At 44.1% G+C, this 18,375-nt stretch overlaps 1 protein-coding gene across 4 annotated transcripts in view; it reads left to right on the forward strand.

Moving 5' to 3' along the window:
* NONO (non-POU domain containing octamer binding) overlaps positions 1-18,375 on the forward strand; it is a 60,416-nt gene that overhangs the window by 19,868 nt on the left and 22,173 nt on the right. For 2 of the 4 annotated variants that reach the window (XM_032794892.2, XM_032794893.2), the window contains exons 10-11: positions 415-524; positions 3,787-4,778. In XM_032794892.2, the coding sequence (XP_032650783.1) occupies positions 415-524; positions 3,787-3,924 (248 nt within the window). In that variant the 3' untranslated portion in view covers positions 3,925-4,778. Of the gene's footprint in view, positions 1-414; positions 525-3,786; positions 4,779-18,375 lie in introns of those variants that run through there. The other 2 variants (XM_032794894.1, XM_075068934.1) reach the window with 1 other exon arrangement.

The following is an 18,375-nucleotide window of genomic DNA, read 5'->3' on the forward strand; positions in this document are numbered from 1 at the left end:
GGGAACAGGCAGAGGGTGCCTTGAACTTCCGGTCCCGCCCCTTGACTTCCTGGGGGTGGGGATAGGCGGCCGGGCCTCTGCCGGGGACTGCAGGGTTCCTAGCCTATTCCCTGTCTCAGGAGCATGGGGGAGGGGACCCCCCTCGCTACAGATGGTTAATAGATGCTGAAATGTGATGTTTATGGCCGTCAGTTATCTGTGCTTTTTGGGTTGATTTGAGTTTTGAGTGCAAGGGAAGTTAGGCTTGGTTCACCATTGTATCTGATAAATGCATGGCAGCCTGACATGTTAGGACTCCCTCTCTGGGATAGAACACAGCGGGAAACTTGCGTAGGTCTTGTCCCGCTACTGTAAGACGTGTCCCCCAATTCCCTTATGTCTCTGCCAGTAATATTCTTCAGATCTCTCTCTTAGGTGCCATTGGTATGAACAATAGAGGGGCTATGGGTGCCACCACTGTCCCAGCCGGTGCACCTCCAGCAGCTGGTCCTGGAGCTATGATGCCTGATGGAGCCATGGGAATGGTAATGTATCTGCAGCATTATTTTTCTAGCTACTCTCTTTTTTGAACCCTTTTAAAGAGCAGCGTGGGGCCAGCTGTGGAGACTCAGTTAGTAGTTTCTGTTGTTAAGGCTGAGACTTGCTTTACATCATAGACCTGCTTTTTGGCCCCCTCGCAAATCCTCAGGGGTCAGTGTTAACATATGATATGTGGCCAGCATGGAACTTGTTGCCCCAATCTGAAGTAACTCAGTCAGAATTCCTAACACTTTTTTCTGTCATATTGTACCTCAAAAATAACTTACCCTAAAATGTATTTGAAAGATCTCAGTAACAGTTTTTGCACATGACAGATCTTTTACATAGGGAAGGGTATATTTGGAAAATTTCATTGAACTGGGAATCTGGGTTCTGGCAGACTATACAATTCAAATTTTCAAGAGCTTTCTACCTAGCAGTTCCCATTGAGAGCCATGGAGAATCCCCCTAAAATGAAAACAGTGTGGGTTGCTGAGCTCTTCTGAAAGTCTGGCCATTAAATGACTGGAGGAGACCTAGGCTTGCTTATTTTTCCCTGCCTAAATGGTAGCGTTTCCTTGCAAAGAGCCTTCCAGATGAGAAACCATGGTTCATGAAGGCTTTTTGTTGTGACTATTTTGAGATGGGGAGGAAGAATTGGGAGAAAAATGAGAACTTCCCATCACCAGCAGTCAATTTTGTGAATGGTACTATCTTGCCTATGGCAGTATCTCCTTTTGTCCTTTCCACTGGTGTCTTTTTCCTCTGCAGTGGATGCTGGGGAATTTTCATTCTGTTCCCCACACTTCCCTGTAAGTGGGAATAAATGGAGGGATCATTGGGGCTTCATAGCCCCTCATAGTTCTTTTGCCTTTTCTCCTCCCCGCCTCTCCCTAAATGCCCTATAAAGTTTAGGAGCTCTTCGGCTATCTTGCTCCTTGCTTTCCGTCAGTATCATTTTAAGCAGTTTCAAAATGCAAAAACCCAAAGGAAATGTCAGATAAAAACTCTTAACGTTGAATATCTGTCAGTACCAGAAGGTTAACAGATCCATCAATTAGAAATCCAGAATTAAGGCTCTGCTTAAAAGAAACCCGCAGCCTAACTGCTCCAGCAGCAAGGCCACAAGAAAAGCAAATAAGGCAGTCATCCATCCACACGCTTTACCTCAGCAGTCACCACAAACTTGAATGCTTTACTCTGAATCATGCAGTGGCGATACCAACTTTTGCCGTTATGTCCACACATAATGAAACCAGTCTATATATTCACTTCTTAAATGCTAACTGAACAAATAGCATACTAAATATAGCTATTCCTCCACTCTTTAAGATTCACTGGACCACCAAGTAGGCGCTATAGGATTAGAGCTAGTATATCTACATATGCATACCACCTAGGCCAGATTATGAAATTACAGTACTTTAATGAAAAGATTGTGATTTAGTATAGTGAAAAAGCATCCTATTTACTTTGAAACCATGTATAAAACCAGTGCTTGTTATTGCATATTTTTGATACTACGTTTGCAAGTTGTATCAAGGCAATATATTTGCCTATTAAGAGCCACCGCCAGTGTATGTGGACTACTTAAAGCCCTTATAAAAATGATGCAAGGAACAAAGAAATGAAAGCTAGGTTGCTGTAGAAGCAAAGTTAAGGTTGTTGCATGTCTTCACTTCAATTCTAAGCTTTCAAATGTTTGGGGTTTCTTTAACAAAGGTTGTGTGAGTAATTTAGGTTTAGGAAGTATCAGTGCCACTACATGCATCCGACGAAGTGGGTATTCACCACGAAAGCTCATGCTCCAATGTCTGTTAGTCTATAAGGTGCCACTGGACGCTGCTGCTTTTAGTCTTAAGAAGGTAATGGAGTGGGAATGGTGATGACTCTTAAGAGGGCTGAACTAGATTAGTTTTTAAAGAATCTGGTTTTGATGAGACCCTTCCCTCGATATTTCTCTCCCATCTGCTCCACAGAGCTCTACTCTTGCCTGAGGCACAGTATCACATCTGCAGCATGAGCATAGCAGCTGAGTAAATATTTGATGTCTAAAGTGTTCCAGGGATTTTGCATACCAAATGAGAGACTGCTTCAGAAAGTTTAACAGTCTAAGCTATAGACTAGTGGCCATTGGGGGAAGCAGGCCAGGGGATGGGAGAGATAGGACAAAGGTTACCAAAATAAGATCATGTAGTTACTGTAGTTGCCAATGTAGCATATATTATCTGAGACTTCTTCAGTTCTTTTGTGATAACGTTAGTGTTTCAAGTTTGTGTGGGTAAAGAGGCAGGGAGATTGGTGGATTGGATGATGGGGAGACGATGGATTCAGTGAGGGGAGGGAAATGTGAAAGGGATAGGCAAGAGAGTGAAAGGAGGGGAGTCTAGGCACACCGTTGAAAAGGAGGACAAATATTGTCTCTGGTGGAGGTGGGGTGGGGAGGAATGTGACTTCTAGGGGCCAGGAGGCTTTTATAGGCTGCTTTGGAAGCCAACCCTGCTTATTTTGGCTCCATGTTGGTGCTGGGAGTTAATGGAGCCCTGTATCCCATAGCAGCTGCCTGGTCTGATAAGGAGCAGGTCCTGCATTGACCCATTCCTGGCACTGACAGTGGTTCCAATCCTTCCCTCAAGTAGAGCCTGTGAGAATGTGGCCTGCAGGACAAGACCATGGCAGTTCCAGACCCTTTCTCTTCTGCATGGAAAGTCCAAGGGGCTTCCATTTTACTACCCCTAGTTGTGTAAAATCCTCAGCAACACTGGCAACGTGTGTCAGGGTTCCAAACCCTTGATCACCCTCATTTGTAGTTTGAACGATGATTGGGGCCGGGTGTCCAGGAATGGTGTTCAGTTTTGGGGGAGTATGGTGGAATTGTGAAATTCTCAGGATCCCAGACTGCATTACTCAGGCAGTCCACTACAGGGCATTAGTCTACGGGTTTGTGTTGCTATTTTCCAGTATGCTTGGCCCTGAATTCTGTGGGGAAACTGACTTTGTTCCTGTGGTACTTAGTTATCTGAGATCACGTCCCTGTCAGTCCAGTCTTGGCTTGGGGCACTCCCCTCAGTAAATCTGGAATTAAGAGTTTGCTCTATATTCATGGAGTAGGGAAGATTCTGAACTCACTGCTTTCCAGTTACTTAATGACTTGAGTTGGTAGTCACTTGGTTTTGCGGAGTCCTGATCAGACCCAGGTGGACTGGAATTGCTTCTAACTTAAGCTTTTCTCCTTTCTGCCTCTTCTGTGCTCTCGCCCTGTACAAGACACCACCACCGCCCACTGATCGCTTTGGCCAGGGCAGCGCAATGGAAGGACTTGGAGCTATGGGAGGAAACCCGCCTGGCTTCAACAGAGGAAATCCTGGGGGGGACTTTGGCCCTAACAAACGTCGTCGATACTAACAGGATTAAGCTACCCCCTACCAACCCCCCAAAGAGGAAAGGAATCTTGGCAGGCCGCATAGAGTTCTACTTGGGGGTGACTCTTCATGGTAGTTTTAATTAGGGCCTGCTTTGGCAAAGCCACTCTAGGAAAAGGGGAGTGCAGTCTGACTGACTGGTAAAGGTTTTAGTAAATTTAATATGGTGCATTCCTATAATTTCAATGTGAAAAGTGGATGCTGGGAGGCTTCAGTAGCTGTGCAGTAAAAGTAAGACCTGATAGAACCCTGATGCCTTTACCATTCCATGTTTCCTACATGCAGCTGCAGTCCTGAGACGAATTTAGATACAATCGGAGTATTAGCATTCGTCCTTTGAGAGCACAGGCAAGTCTCTGGAGAACTAAGGCAGCACTTGGATCTTTTGCAGCCCTCAGCGGCTGTGTAAATTTTATATAGCTCCAAATGACCCATCATGTAGTGAAACCAGGAGGGTTTTATGTTTTTTAATTTGTAGTTTTTACTTTTTCCCTGAACCATTTATTTCTTTAAAGTAGTGGACCGTCATATGCAGCCTGAATGGCTGGAAGGCTCTTGATTGAATGGATCTTTGATATGTGTTGTACCGCTGTTTATTTTTACTGGTAGTAAAGTACAATCTATTGGACAAAGATACTGTATCTCATGCTGAAGACTTAACTGAAACTATTGTTTGTATAACCTTAATCTTGCTTGTCTGTTGTGTAGAACTACAAGATTTTTGTTTAGTGTAAACTGTTTGAACACGAGCTGTAATCGTCCCACTAACAAGTTTGAGTTTGCCTGAGGAATGTTACAGGAATGCATTATTAAAGTGGATTTTAAGCCTTTTTTTTATTTTGTGTGCAGTCTCTTCTGTTCCTGAATAAAGCTTCTGGGTACATTCAGACTGAGGCACATGAGCAGTCACTGGAGCAAAATTGCATTGCTATCTTCATCCACAACATGCAGAAACTGTCTAACCCTTGAGAGTTCTCCAACAGCATTATCCTTGGCATGAAGGAAAGACTCGACACCAAGTTTCAGGGTAACTGAGGAGGTGAAAAAGCTCCTTTTCTGAGTTCACCTGCCTCTTTTATTATCTAAGATTACACATGCGCAATTGCACAGCACAAATCAAGATTCTTTACAAAAATCATTTCCATCACGAGCTCAACAGCATAGCAAGTTGCAAAAACAGCCCCAAGCTGCAGACACGGCAGTCCTGTTGGGAAGCAGCAGAGGGGGGGAAGTTACAAAAACACTTGCCATGATGGCAAACGGGGCGTCGGTGTGAAAGTACAGGGGAGGATGGAGGAAAGCCAAGTTCTGTGATTTAAGAAATCGGGTGTGCCCAGCTTGCAGACAGAACAAAATACTCAATAATAAGGTATCCAGGCCTGTGGGCCGGGGGTCATTCCTACTCCCCTTGTTTCATTCTAATAAACTGCGGGTCTGGTACCCCTCAACTGTCTTCTCAAGACCGTGCCACGTCGTCAGCAGACAGCCTTATAGCTTTGGCTGTTGAGGACCAAGTAGGCTGTACAGCATTGATACAAGGAAGGAAGGCACTGAATAAAACAGCAACAGCCCCACAAGTCCAGCAAATCCCAATTATGCAATATCAAAGGCCCGTTCTCAGCCAAGTCAAAATCAGTAGCCACCAAAAGTCACTGGACGGCATGCAGGTGATTCAGGTCGCTGCCGGCGCCTGTCAGGCGCAGTCCCTGAGTCTCCCTCCCCCAACATTCAGTTGGAAAGTTCGGATCGGATCGGTTCTTCAGGCCTTGGTGCCACGCCATACCTCACCGCATGGTTTACGCACCGTGCTGGTACCCAACACTGGGACCTGTATCAGTGGAAACAGAACATACCCTCGTCCCATTTATAAGCGGCACTGGGCCCTTCCACTGCAGGATCCGGCAGACTGTCGATATATACCAAGGGTCGTTCCATGGCACTGAAGTTTTAAAATGGCGAGTCTGCAGGGCAGTAAGAATCTGAATTCAAGGTTAAATAATTCAAAGTAAATACAAAATGTATAATTTCTGCTGGTACAATCCCTTACGGTCCTAAGGTTTCCCCTGCTTTAATTTGTTTTTCCAAAAGTGTCTTTTGAAGGAGGGGTTAGCCCATTCCACAATAGCCTGGCCAGTTAGAATTATAGGGAATACCCTGTGACAATTGAATTTGCCATTGAGAACAAAAATCCGAAAATTGTCGCAGAAACATAAGCACGGAGCATTATCAGTTTTTCAATTTCCCTCGGTCTCCCCATGACTGCAATACAATGCAAAACGTGATTGCTGACCTGGGTAAATGTTTCACTGCCGCGCTGGGCTGTAGCCCAGATAAATCCTGAAAAGGGTATCAACCAATTAATGAACATGATTACAGAGCTTAAAGGAAGAAACCATGGTGACATCCATCTGCCACAACTGGTTAGCCTCTGTCCCCTGGGATTAACCGCATAGGGAAGGCTACAGGGATCATGGCACAGTGAGGGCAAGACCGAACAATTTGCTGAGCTTGAGGGGAGCACGGCAAATTAAATTGATTTAGCCAAACCTTAGCAGATTGATGAAAAAAGGCATGACTATCAACTAATGGATCAGAAAACAAGGAATGCATCCGTAGTTGTTTATAATGCTGAATCAGCATAAGCATTGCCTTGGTGAGCATGTCTGGAAAGAGCGGTGTGGCTCACTGACATGACAGCCAAATACACCAAGTGATGTCGTCGAGATAATTAACATATTGTAATCATAGGTAAGCGAAAACAGAGACAACAAATCAGCATCAAGTGAGGGTTAATAAAGAATGTGGAAGGTGATCCAATAACTAATAAACATAAACAGTATCAACTATTAAATTAAATGGTTGATCACAAAAAAGCCGAAAAGCCAAAATGACTGCTGCAATCTCTGATCGTTGGGCTGACTTTGAGGCAAGGTAAACCGAGTCTGCCATTCGCATTAGTATCAGGGTGCTGGTAGGCTACAACCCCACGTGTGGGGAACCAGTTCAGTAACACGAGGTAATCGGGCTTGTAAGGGTACAGGGGAAAGCACTGGATTTGAGTGTATAGCGGAACCTGTTTTTACAATTACTAAACGAGGATCCTTGGGGGAATTATATGCAATAGTTCTCCTACATAATCACAAAAGGCTATCTGCCAAACAAGGGAGTGTTTGCTGTAAATAGTGAAATTTCATCCCGGGTGATGGAAGGACAGACCCCTAAAAAGATCAAACCCAGTTAACTGCAAAGTTCGATGCCGAGCTTATTTCTGAACATGAAGCAATCGGCCAAGGCATCCATGTGTATATGATTATATATTCCGTGGGGGGATAGGCCTGCGAGAAGGCAAATACATCATCCATATTCAATAATATACACAGAAATTTTTCTCCTTGTCAACATATACACCCCTGTAGGGGTAGTGGGCCAGTCTGTAACAGAACTAAATTTAAAGGGCCCAAGCTCGTGAGGCCGATCGATAACAAAATACATCAGCTAAAAGCCACAGTTCAACTTGTCAACACAAGCTTGTAGAGAGCTGGAGTAATTTGAATTACATCAGTTGGATGTTTGGGTCCTTTCAATAGCTGAAACAGGGTCGTTGTAAAACAATCTGTGGGCCCAGTTTAAAAAAAAGGCCTAATCTCAATTTAGGTGCCCCCTCCAATTCGTTGCAACTCCCACCAGTGTCAAAGGGAGTGTGGGAAGCATCTACTTCAGGGGCTACCGGAGAGGCATAAGTGGATAGGGCATTTGTATGCCCTAAGATATAAAAACGGTGCTTCCCTTTGAACCTTCTCTGGGGCAACTATATTCGGAGGCCAAACAAAACGCAAGTGTTGTTCTAATGCCTGTAAAACAAGGTCATCAACAACAACTCCAGCCAGCAAATGTCATCCATATAATGATAAATCTCTAACTCCGGGTGTGTTACGCGAAAATCGCGCGCAAAGCCAGATCAACAAAGTGTTGACATATAGCGTTGGGAATTTAGCAACCTGGGGCAAAAACCTTCCATTGATACCGTTGTGTCGGTTGGGCATGATTATAGACCGGCACACTGGTAAATGCAATTTTCCCTGTCTGCTTTAGCAAGGGGAATTGTGAAAAAAAACAATCCTTAAGATCAATAACACACATTGTGATAAGAATTAGGGAATCAAATTTGGATTTGGGAGACCAAACTGAAGAGGGCCCATGGGCTGAATATACATTTATTAATTTCCCTTAAATCATGCAATAATCTCCACTCCTCCTGACTTTTTCTGTATTACAAAAACCGGTGTATTCCAGGGGCTAGTGGAATACTCTATATGCCCGCTGCAAGCTGCTCTGCAACAAGGGCATGCAAATGTCCCAATTTCTCTCTAGGTAGCGGCCACTGCTCCACCCATACAGGGTTCGTTGATAACCACGTAAGAGGCAACGTGGTTCCCATGACTACAGATTTAATTCAATGGTGGCATCAAGTTTCTCTCCAACAAATCTCTGCCCCAGATATTAATGGGCAGGTGCATTATAAATGGACATATAGTCGCTACTACCTTCTCTTTGGAGTACACTGAAAGCCAGGAGAGACTTCGCCTTGCTGCCTGATTCCCTCCTACGCCCCACAACTCTTTTTGGGGCTCAGAGGCCAGGAAGACGGCCACTCCTGCTGGCGAATGACAGTCACGTCGGCTCCTGTGTCAACAGCAGAAGACCAAGGAAAACGCGACCATTTACATTTAATGCCAACGTAGGCCGGTGCCAGTGAGCCGTGGTGGTCAGTCCTATTAAGGTAGAACAAAGCGGCATCCCTCTTTCCTGCTGTACCGCTCCAGGAACTGAATAAGGCACTAAAATGAGCTGAGCAACAGATTGATCTGGGCAGTGTCTGAGGGAGATTTGTCCAAACTTGCCCTTGATAATCCCCTGATAGTCTGCATCAATTACCCCTGGGATTACAAAAAATCCCTTTCGACCCGCATGGGATCATTTGGAGTACAAGACCTACCATTCCTGCCGGAAGAGGTCCCTTAGCCTGTGTTTCAACTACATGTACTTCACCAGGGAGAGTGAAATCTAGTATCCTGCTGCATAATCAAATCCAACCCAGCGCTGCCTGCTGTAGCAGCTCGTAGCTGATTTACTGGCTTGGCTGCTCCGTGGGATCGGATTGCAGAGGGAACGCCCCTTTTGTCCCTGGGTCTGGGGTTGACCCGCCCTCCAGTTTCCGAGGTTCTCAGATCTCCTGCTGCTGCGACACTGATTGGCCCATGATATCCCTCTTTTGGCACTTCGGACACTTTTTGGACGGTCTTTTGTCTGATTTAATATTGGCACGACCGACACTCCCGCTGGAAATGTCCTGGCTTCCCACACTTAAAACAATTCTTTCCTGTCCTGTTTCCCCGGTTAAGGCAGCTGCCAAAGACCCGCCTTATGAGTCTGAGATCCAACATTCTGGCAGGCACGCAGCAGCATGTCTGTCGAGTGTAAGATTTTGTAGTAGCAGAAGCTGCCTGTAATGCTTTTTTGCAATCCTCATTAGCCTGCTCATATGGCCATACATTTCAAACAGAATTCCTGCGCAGCATCCGGGGTTGTCAACCTGACGATTTATGGCTCCTGCAGGCGACTGCTAAAATCTAAAACGATTTCTGTAGCCCCCTGACGAATGGAGGCAAAGCTTTTAGTTGGCTTTCCTGCCATGGGTACCTTTTTAAAGGCATGCTGGGCACAAGCTGTAATGAGGGGGATAATGTCTGCAGGGTAGCGACTTTTGCTGTTCTGGCGTCGCCCACTCCCCTTCCCCGGCCAAATGATCAAACACCCACCCTCGGTAATATTGGGCTGGGACTTGAGCCTGATACTCGGCCATCTGACGAAACTCGCTTAACCAAATCACATACTGACCAGGTTAAGCAACATTTTCATAAGTGATTTTCCAGTCAAAGGTACCAGGGCATAACCCAGTTCCTAGACCCTCAATAAGTCCCTTAACATAGGTGCTGGTTAACCCAAATTCGTTAATGGCTTTACGGATTTCCCTCACTAACCGAGAACGGTAGTGCAGCCCAAGTGCCCAATGAAGTAGCATTTCCATCAGCATTCCAATTCTCCTGCAGTCCAGGTTACAGGGCACACAGCCGTCAGGTCGGCAAATTCTGAGGCTGATAAATCAGGGGACGACTTAGCTGCAGCCACCATCTTTTGAATTGCAGTTTGCTGCGGTGCCGTTACAGGAAGGTGCCAGTGTCACGGGGACTGGCAAAGGTGGCCCTGGGCATTGAGGAGCAAAGGGTTGTTCCGCGAGAGGAGCGGGGCAGGTACAGGGGGGTTACTACTAGGTTTAGGCTTAGGAACAGGCGCAGAGGGGAGAATAGTAGGCAAGGCTGCTGGAGGACTACATTCAAGCAGCGATTGAGCCTCTGGAGGGCAAAGTGCTCCACCGCATCCCTGCAGAGATGCCAGGAGTGCAGCACCTCAATCGGTGCCCTAGGTTCAGCATGCAACGTACGGCCAAATTTTTTCCCAGTCCGATAAATCGGAGGGTCCCGCCCTCCGGATACCAAGGACATTGTTCCCCTATTAAGCTGAAGCATAGCAGAAAGCTCTTTAACACTGCATTTATGATGAGCTTACGGAGCAAATAAGACAAGTCATCCCTATGCCTTAGCTGCGTTGCTGATAAGGAAGCTCCCATACTCACCGGGATCCAAGAGCCTGGATGAATGACGCGTCTGTAACCCTTGCCGGGCGTGGTGAGCGAAAGGCCTTCAGGTCACCGCCTAAGACCCCTGTTCCAAGTTGCTCGGGCCCCACGTTTGGCGCCAGATGAAGGAAAGACTCGACACCAAGTTTCAGGGTAACTGAGGAGGTGAAAAAGCTGCTTTTCTGAGTTCACCTGCCTCTTTTATTATCTAAGATTACACATGCGCAATTGCACAAACACAATCAAGATTCTTACAAAAATCTTCCATCACGAGCTCAACAGCATAGCAAACTTGCGCAAAAACAGCCCCAGCTGCGGACACGGCAGTCCTGTGGGAAGCAGCAGAGGGGGAAGTTACAAAACACTGCCAGATGCAAACGGGGCCGTCTGTGTGAAAGTACAGGGGAGGATGGAGGAAAGCCAAGTTCCTGTGATAAGAAACCGGGTGTGCCCAGCTTGCAGACAAGAACAAAATGCCTCAATAATAAGGTATCCAGGCCTGTGGGCCCGGGGTCATTCCTACATTGGCATAGTTGGCATTTTGTTTGTAGAATTTTGAGTTGGTTGGAGCCTTCCAATCTCAACTTCAGAGGCCACGCTTGGGGAATTCACTGAAGTCTGTCCCTTTCCGATCTCTTCAGACTCTTCGGTAAGGTGGAAATAGGAAGAGCGGAACTGCTGTTCCTGCTTCCGACACAGAGCTAGTGGAAGCTTTTTCTCTTGTTAAGATGTGGTGGAAACTGGAGATATGAGTATTGTGAGATGCTGTATCCTGAAGTCTCAAGCTCCTTGCTCCGTTTTGCTGTCTGGGAAGCAAACAGGTTGCTTCAGCAAGGGATCCTTTTTGCTGGGGAGAAGGTGAGTGGGCAACATGAGACCATGTGTAACTTGCCAGAGCTGTTAAATAAGAAGGGAGATGGAATCAGGACAGTTCCAAATGACTAGCCCTAATGGGGGTAGGAGATTGAAACTGTTGTTGTCTCGAGTGCCAGTACACTGTTTGCAATGATTTTGCTTCAGTAACTAGAAGCTTGAAATTATGATAAACCTACTTAACTAATCACAGAATTCCCAGGGTATATTGTTTCAGGGTATAAACCAACCTCCATTAATAGGGTGGCTATCAAGAAGCCTTTCCTGGCTCAGGCTGTTCCATAACCATTATTGCAGTGCTTCTTGCACCTTTTTCAAAAACACCTGGTACTGGAGTAGATGTAATATGACAATTCCAGTTTCTAACCATAGTAGAGAGATTAGGTTCTGCAGCTACATCATGTGCTGCTAAGATGTTTTTATTTGAACTGATGCAGTAGTTTTGTCACTGATTTCTCTTGGGTTACCTTGGCTTGGTAGGTATTTGAGGTCCTGCAATGCTGTGTAGTTGAATTGACTGGAAAGCTGCCTAATCTTTCCTCTGCACCCTACTGATGGGACAATAGGGTCTTGTGTCTTTGGCCCCGTCTAGACTACGCGCGAAAATCGATTTTAGATACGCAATTTCAGCTACGAGAATAGCGTAGCTGAAATCGAATATCTAAAATCGATTTACTCACCCGTCTTCACCACGCGGGATCGATGTGCGTGGCTCGCCATGTCGAATCCGGAACTCCGTTTGTTTTGGTGGAGTTCCGGAATCGATCTAAGCACGCTCTGGGTTCGATATATCCCGTCTAGACCAGATGCGATATATCGAACCCCGAGCAATCGATTTTAACGCACCGAAACGGCGCGTAGTGTAGACGTAGCCTTAGTTACAGCTGATCTGTCCCACCTCTCTGCATAGCACTGAAACAGGTACCATGTGGTGTGATCAATACCTAGAGTTTCTAACTTCACAGTGTGTGTAGCAAAGGCAAGATCAAATGTCTAGGTAATCTGATAATTTGTGCAATGCTGCTTCTCTGCTTGTTTGCCTGTTACTGAACTGCAGAAGCAGGAGAAAGATGTCTTAGGAAAACGGACTGCTCAAGCAGTGGAGTCAGCTGTTGTGACCTTTCCCTTCACCACAGTAATAATGTAAGATAAGGGCTAGACTGGCTAACCTTTTTCTAAGAGTACAGGAACAAAAACAGGGTGTGAGAGGATGGCAGGGAAAGGGACATAGCACTGCTCAAAGTTCATCTTACTCACAAGCCAGCCCTGTCGTGGAGATTAGAAGGATACATCCAGTGGCAGCTACTCAACTAGAGGCCAAAATTCCGCTGTGGTATGTTTCTTTCTGAGATAGCTTTATTCTCATTTGAATTCCTTTTAAAGCAAGGTGGGGAGCAGTCATGGGAAATGTCAGGAAAATCAATAATGGGATTGTTATGCACTTCACTGAGAAGAAACAGCAGAAGAGACCAGTTGTGGGATAATTTCCAAGGGTGCTGTGCATTAGGTGGAATGTTAAGGACAGGATGACTTCAGAGCTCATGCTGGATGCTGATGTTTAGTTTCATTAGGGGTCTCTCTGCTGCTGACAGCTCAAAATAAGAATGGTGGCTGGAGATGCTACAACTGGGCTTACATTGTTAACTTATGCTGAAAGAAATGGCTTTTATTAAGAGGCCATCCAAGGAGCAGGACATTAGAGAAGGATTTTTTTGCTTCTGACAAGCCAAAATCAACCTGTGTGCATAAGAACACAGCATACTTTTCAAGATTACTACCAGGTACATAATTGCAGACTTTCAGATTCATAGATTCCAAAGCCAGAAGAGACTAATGTGATCTAGTCTGACTTCCTGTATAAGACAGGCCATAGAACTTCCCCAAAATAATTCCAAGACTAGAGCTTTTAGAAAAACATCCAACCTTGATTTAAAAATTGTTAATGATAGAGAAGCCACTGTCACCCTTGGTACATTGTTCCAGTGATTAATTACTGACATTGTCAAAAATGTACACCTTAGTTCCAGTCTGAATTTGCCTGGCTTCAACTTCCAGCTATTGGGTTGTGTTAGACCTTTCCTTTCTAGACTGACAAGCCCATTATTAAATATTTGTTCCTCATGCAGATACTTATAGACTGTAATCAAGTCACTCCTTAAGCTTCTCTTTGTTTAGCTGAGTAGACTGAGCTCCCGGAGTCTATTACTATAATGCATGTTTTCTAATCCTTTTTAATCATTCTCATGGCTATTCTCTAAACCATCTCCAGTTTATCAGTATCTTTCTTGAATTGTGAACACCACAACTGTACACAGTATTCCAGTATGCAATGCAGTTGTAGAGAGAGATTAGACAAATTGGGTGAAGCAATATCTTTTATTGGACCACCTTCTGTGTGTGATAGAGACAATCTTTTGAGCCACACAGAGCTGTTCTTCAGGTCTTAAAAAGGTATTTGCAGCATAGCAACGAAATGCAAGGTGGAAGAGATTGTTTAGCGTAAGTAGTTAGCACATATTGTAAGAGACCATTGAAAGTAGTCTGGACCATTAACACCTCTACGGTCATAAGACCAAAAGGGGCAGGAGGGTGGGTTAATGAATTACAGAAGGTTGTAAGAAGCCATAAATCCAGTGTCTCTGTTCAATCCATGATTTTTAGTGTCTAGCTAAATAATAAATTTCAGCTCCCAGGCTTGTCTTTTGAAAGTGCTATGTAGGTTTCCTTTCAGGATGAGAACTGATACATCAGACATAGAATGATACCTTTGTGAAAAGTGTTCACCTGCAGGTGGTGATGGTTTTTGTCTTTTTTCAATTTTCTGTGTGAGTTCATTTCAGAGTGTGGTGGCTGTCTGGTTTCACCCACATAGTTGGGACAGTTCACTGGATCAGATATACCACATTTGATAGGCATGTGCAGTTGTACCAGTTTCAAATACAGAAGTAAAATAACTTCTACTCTAGATTCCTCTGTGTATGCATCCCAGGATGGGTGAGCTTATGTCCAGCTCGTTATTCACCATGACCCCCAAAATGTTTTCAATCGCTACTTCCCAGGATAGTCCCCCATTTTATAAGTATGGGTTACATTCTTTGTTCCTAGGTCCATGCAGTTGCATTTAGCCATATTAGAAAGCATATTGTTTACTTGTGCCCAGTTTACCAAGTGATCCAGATTGCTGTGAATCAGTGACTTGTCCTCTTCATTAATTACCATTTCCCCCCAATTTTTTGTCCATCTACAAAATGAGTGATGGTTTTGTTTTCTTCTAGGTCATTAATAAAAATTATTAAATAGTGTTGGGGCAAGAACCAATTCTGGCAAGACCCCTCTAGAAGCACCCACTTCATGAGGATTCCCCATTTCCAATTATATTTTGAGACCTATCAGTTAGCCAGTTTTTAAATCCATTTAGTGTGTGCTGTGTTAATTTTATATCATTCTACTTTTTTGGTCAAAATGTTACCTAGTTAAACACCCTACAGAAGTCTTAAGTGTATGACGTCAACACTACTGCTTTTATCAACCAAACTTATCTCATTTAAAAAAAATCCAGTTAGCTTGGCCGAATCTATTTTCCATACACCCATGTTGATTTGCATTAATTATTTTACCCTCCTTTCTTGCTTTATTAGAGTACTGCATCAGCTGTTCCATTATCTTGATGTCAGGCTGACAGATCTGTAATTACCTAGGTCATTCAGTTTATCCTTTTTAAATACACCTCTACGTCGATATAATGTGACCTGATATAACACAAATTCAGATATAATGCAGTAAAGCAGTGCTTGGGAAGGGGGGTGCGCACTCTAGTGGATCAAAGCAAGTTCGATATAACGTGGTAAGATTTTTTTGCTCCCGAAGACAGCGTTATGTTGAGGTAGATGTGTATTGGTATGACACTTGCTTTCTTCCAGTCTTCTGGAGCTTTAACAGTCCAGCAAGTCTCTCAGCTCTTTTAAAAACTCTTGGATGCAAGTTATCTGGACCTGCTGATTTAAAAATGTCTAACCTTAGTACTTTCTGTTTACAATCTCCAGAGATACTAGTGAACAGAATTAGTGTCATGTGGTATGACTGCAATCATCAGTTTTTCCCAAATACAGAACAAATATTTATTGAACACCTCTGCCTTTTCTGCATTACTGTTGGTAATTTTGCCATTTCTGTCTAGTAATGGACCAATACCATTGTCAAGATTTATTTTGTTCTTTGCTGATCATCTAGTATGGAGGCCTCACCTGCATTAGTTCATAATCCCTGGACCTCAGCAGGAGGAGACCAGTCATCACATAATTATCTAGAGTGGGTCTAGCCTGCAAGGAATTCCTGCCTCTGCTGAAGGATGCTTTCAGATTCTGAGGGCAATGCAGTGCACATTCACCTTCTGGGTGAGGCAGCCAGAAAGTTTAGGAAGTGATGTAGCTTTTTTTTCCCCCCTCATAGAGGCTTGGTCTAGGGAAGAGGAAGGTCTGATGTTTTAGACCTGGCATCCAGAGCTGATTTTTCATTCAGGCAGTTCCTTTAAATGAACTCTGCACATTAACACTGCCTGCTCACTTTGACCATGTTCTGAGGGCAACAATTCCTGAATTACTAGATAAAACTGGCCACTCCCCTTTACACCCTCAGAGCCACACTGGGAGGGAGGAGAGAGTGGCTCTGGGTTGGACACTGCTCTCCAGAAGCTCACAATTCAGGCAACTTAATCCTGCAAGTGTGGATTTGCAAAGACTGTGTGAAGAACTTCAGCAACTGGTAAGTAATCTTCATTTCTATGTGTCCATCAGCATTAACCCCTACCAAGAGCATATTGCAGCAGTGTTGCCTAGAGTGATGACAAAGATGACTGAATTGAAAGGGAAAACAGTGTCTTTTGGCCACTAACAAGGTAAAGATATATTTCTTTACTCTGCTGCTACCTGGGACTCCAAGAACAACAATGAAGTCTGGTAAGATTCCCAGATTACCAGTAAAATTTGTGAAGCACTGGTATTTGCCATCATCTGAGCAAGTGGGCAGAGTTCACCAGCTCCTCAAAATGCTTCTTGTCCATCAACATCACTCCAGTGAGACCCGTGTTGTGCTTACAGATCTGGCTGAAAACCAGTTTATGTCCTCCAGCGTGGAAAGGGATAAGGAAATGGTTCCATCTGGGTCCAGTATCAAGACCAAGTTGAGCTATTTTATGCTTATAGGAGGATGTCATGGGTGTGGTCCCCTGGTGATCAGCTCTTTCCTGCACAGAGATGAGCCCTGATCAGTACTGCAGCAGACTTGGCTTTAAGAGTGGGTAGGGAGGAAAGATGAGCCAGGAATCCAGGCACCACGTTCCCCTGCTTGAGTAGGTAGGCAGGAACCCTAGTACTGAACTCCAGGACCCCCTCTCTTCTGGGAAGAAATTGAGGGGCAGCCATTCACAGTGACAGCATTTCCTATGACTTAAATCTGATACTATATTTCCCATTATGTTGTGGTTATTTTTCCCTTAAAGTGCATCTCATAAAAGACTTACCAGCTTTTTTAAAGTCATGTAAGTTAACCTGTCCCATGTTACCTTTATCTGCTGATTAACTTTTCAAAGAACTCCTACAAGTGTGCTGGTTTGACCCACTCATGTTATCCACACATTGTGTTCTTGTAGCCTTCATTCAGCTGTTAGAACTGAGCTGAGATTTGCCCAGCTGATGCCAATTATTTCCCTTGTCTCTATACTATGTACAAACCATATCTTGTCATCTTTCAGGGTCCAAAGACAGCTACTGTTTAAGGATATTGCATCTCTTACTAGTACAGCTATTTTACATTTTATCTTCTTCAGAATCTTGGGTTCAGTACTAGATGTTCTTGGTGATTGTGCCCCTTCATTCAGAAAATTGTTCAGCTATTAAAAAAAAAAAAAGTCTGATTTTCTCATGAAAACTTGTTTTGGAATAAGCATTTCCCTGTTGGCTCCTACAGTAAGTTTGCTTATTTTCTCTGCTCAGTACATTCTCTGGTTTATGGGGTACTTGTAGGCACATGCGCAGCCTTGCTTCCCTTAAATTTAGGAGGTTTTATTTTTTAACTTAATGTTTTTGGCTTCTTGTTTTTACACCTTGCCAGAGTTTGAGTCCTGACTGATTTTAATTTGTTGAAGGAAGATTTCCAGGTTGTTGTCTTGAAAGAATGCCTTTTAAAAAAGCCCTAATAAACTCCTGCCTGTCTCCACTTAGCCAAGTATTCCCCCCCTTTCCCACCAAAGCTATGCAAACTCTACCTCTAAGAGACAATTTTAAATATACTCCTGCCCACTCGTATGACTTTTTTTTACTTCAGGCTGCAGCCAAACTGTTGTTTTATTTTGTATAGAAATGCCATACTGGATCAGATTCATAGTCCATCTAGTCCTGTGTCTTATCTCAGATAATGGTCAACACCAGATGCTTCAGGGGAAGGTGTAAGAAACCTCACTATACGCATGTGTAGGATAATGTGTCTCCATAAAAGTCTCCTGTTAGCCTCTGATTGTTAGAGATTGGTTTAAGCACTGAAGCATATGGCTTAAATCCCTTCTTAGGCCTTTTTGTTAGCATTAACTAATATCATTTTAGATATTTTTATCCATATAAATGTTCAGTCTCTCTTTTTGAATCTCTAAATGCATGGCCTCAACAATATTCTGTGGCAGTGAGTTTGTCTAGTTACCTGTTGTATGAAAAAGTATTTTCAGTTTTGAATTTGCCGCTTTTAAATGTAATTGAATGTCCTCTTGTTCTTGTGTTATAAGACTAGGAACTGCCGTTAGTCCTAATTACCTTCCCTGGACCATTGTTCTATATGCTTTTATCATGTTCCCTCTTATTTGTCTACTTTTCAAGT

The sequence above is a fragment of the Chelonoidis abingdonii genome, chromosome 8 (assembly GCF_003597395.2).
Source record: "Chelonoidis abingdonii isolate Lonesome George chromosome 8, CheloAbing_2.0, whole genome shotgun sequence".
Lineage (NCBI taxonomy): Eukaryota > Metazoa > Chordata > Testudines > Testudinidae > Chelonoidis > Chelonoidis abingdonii.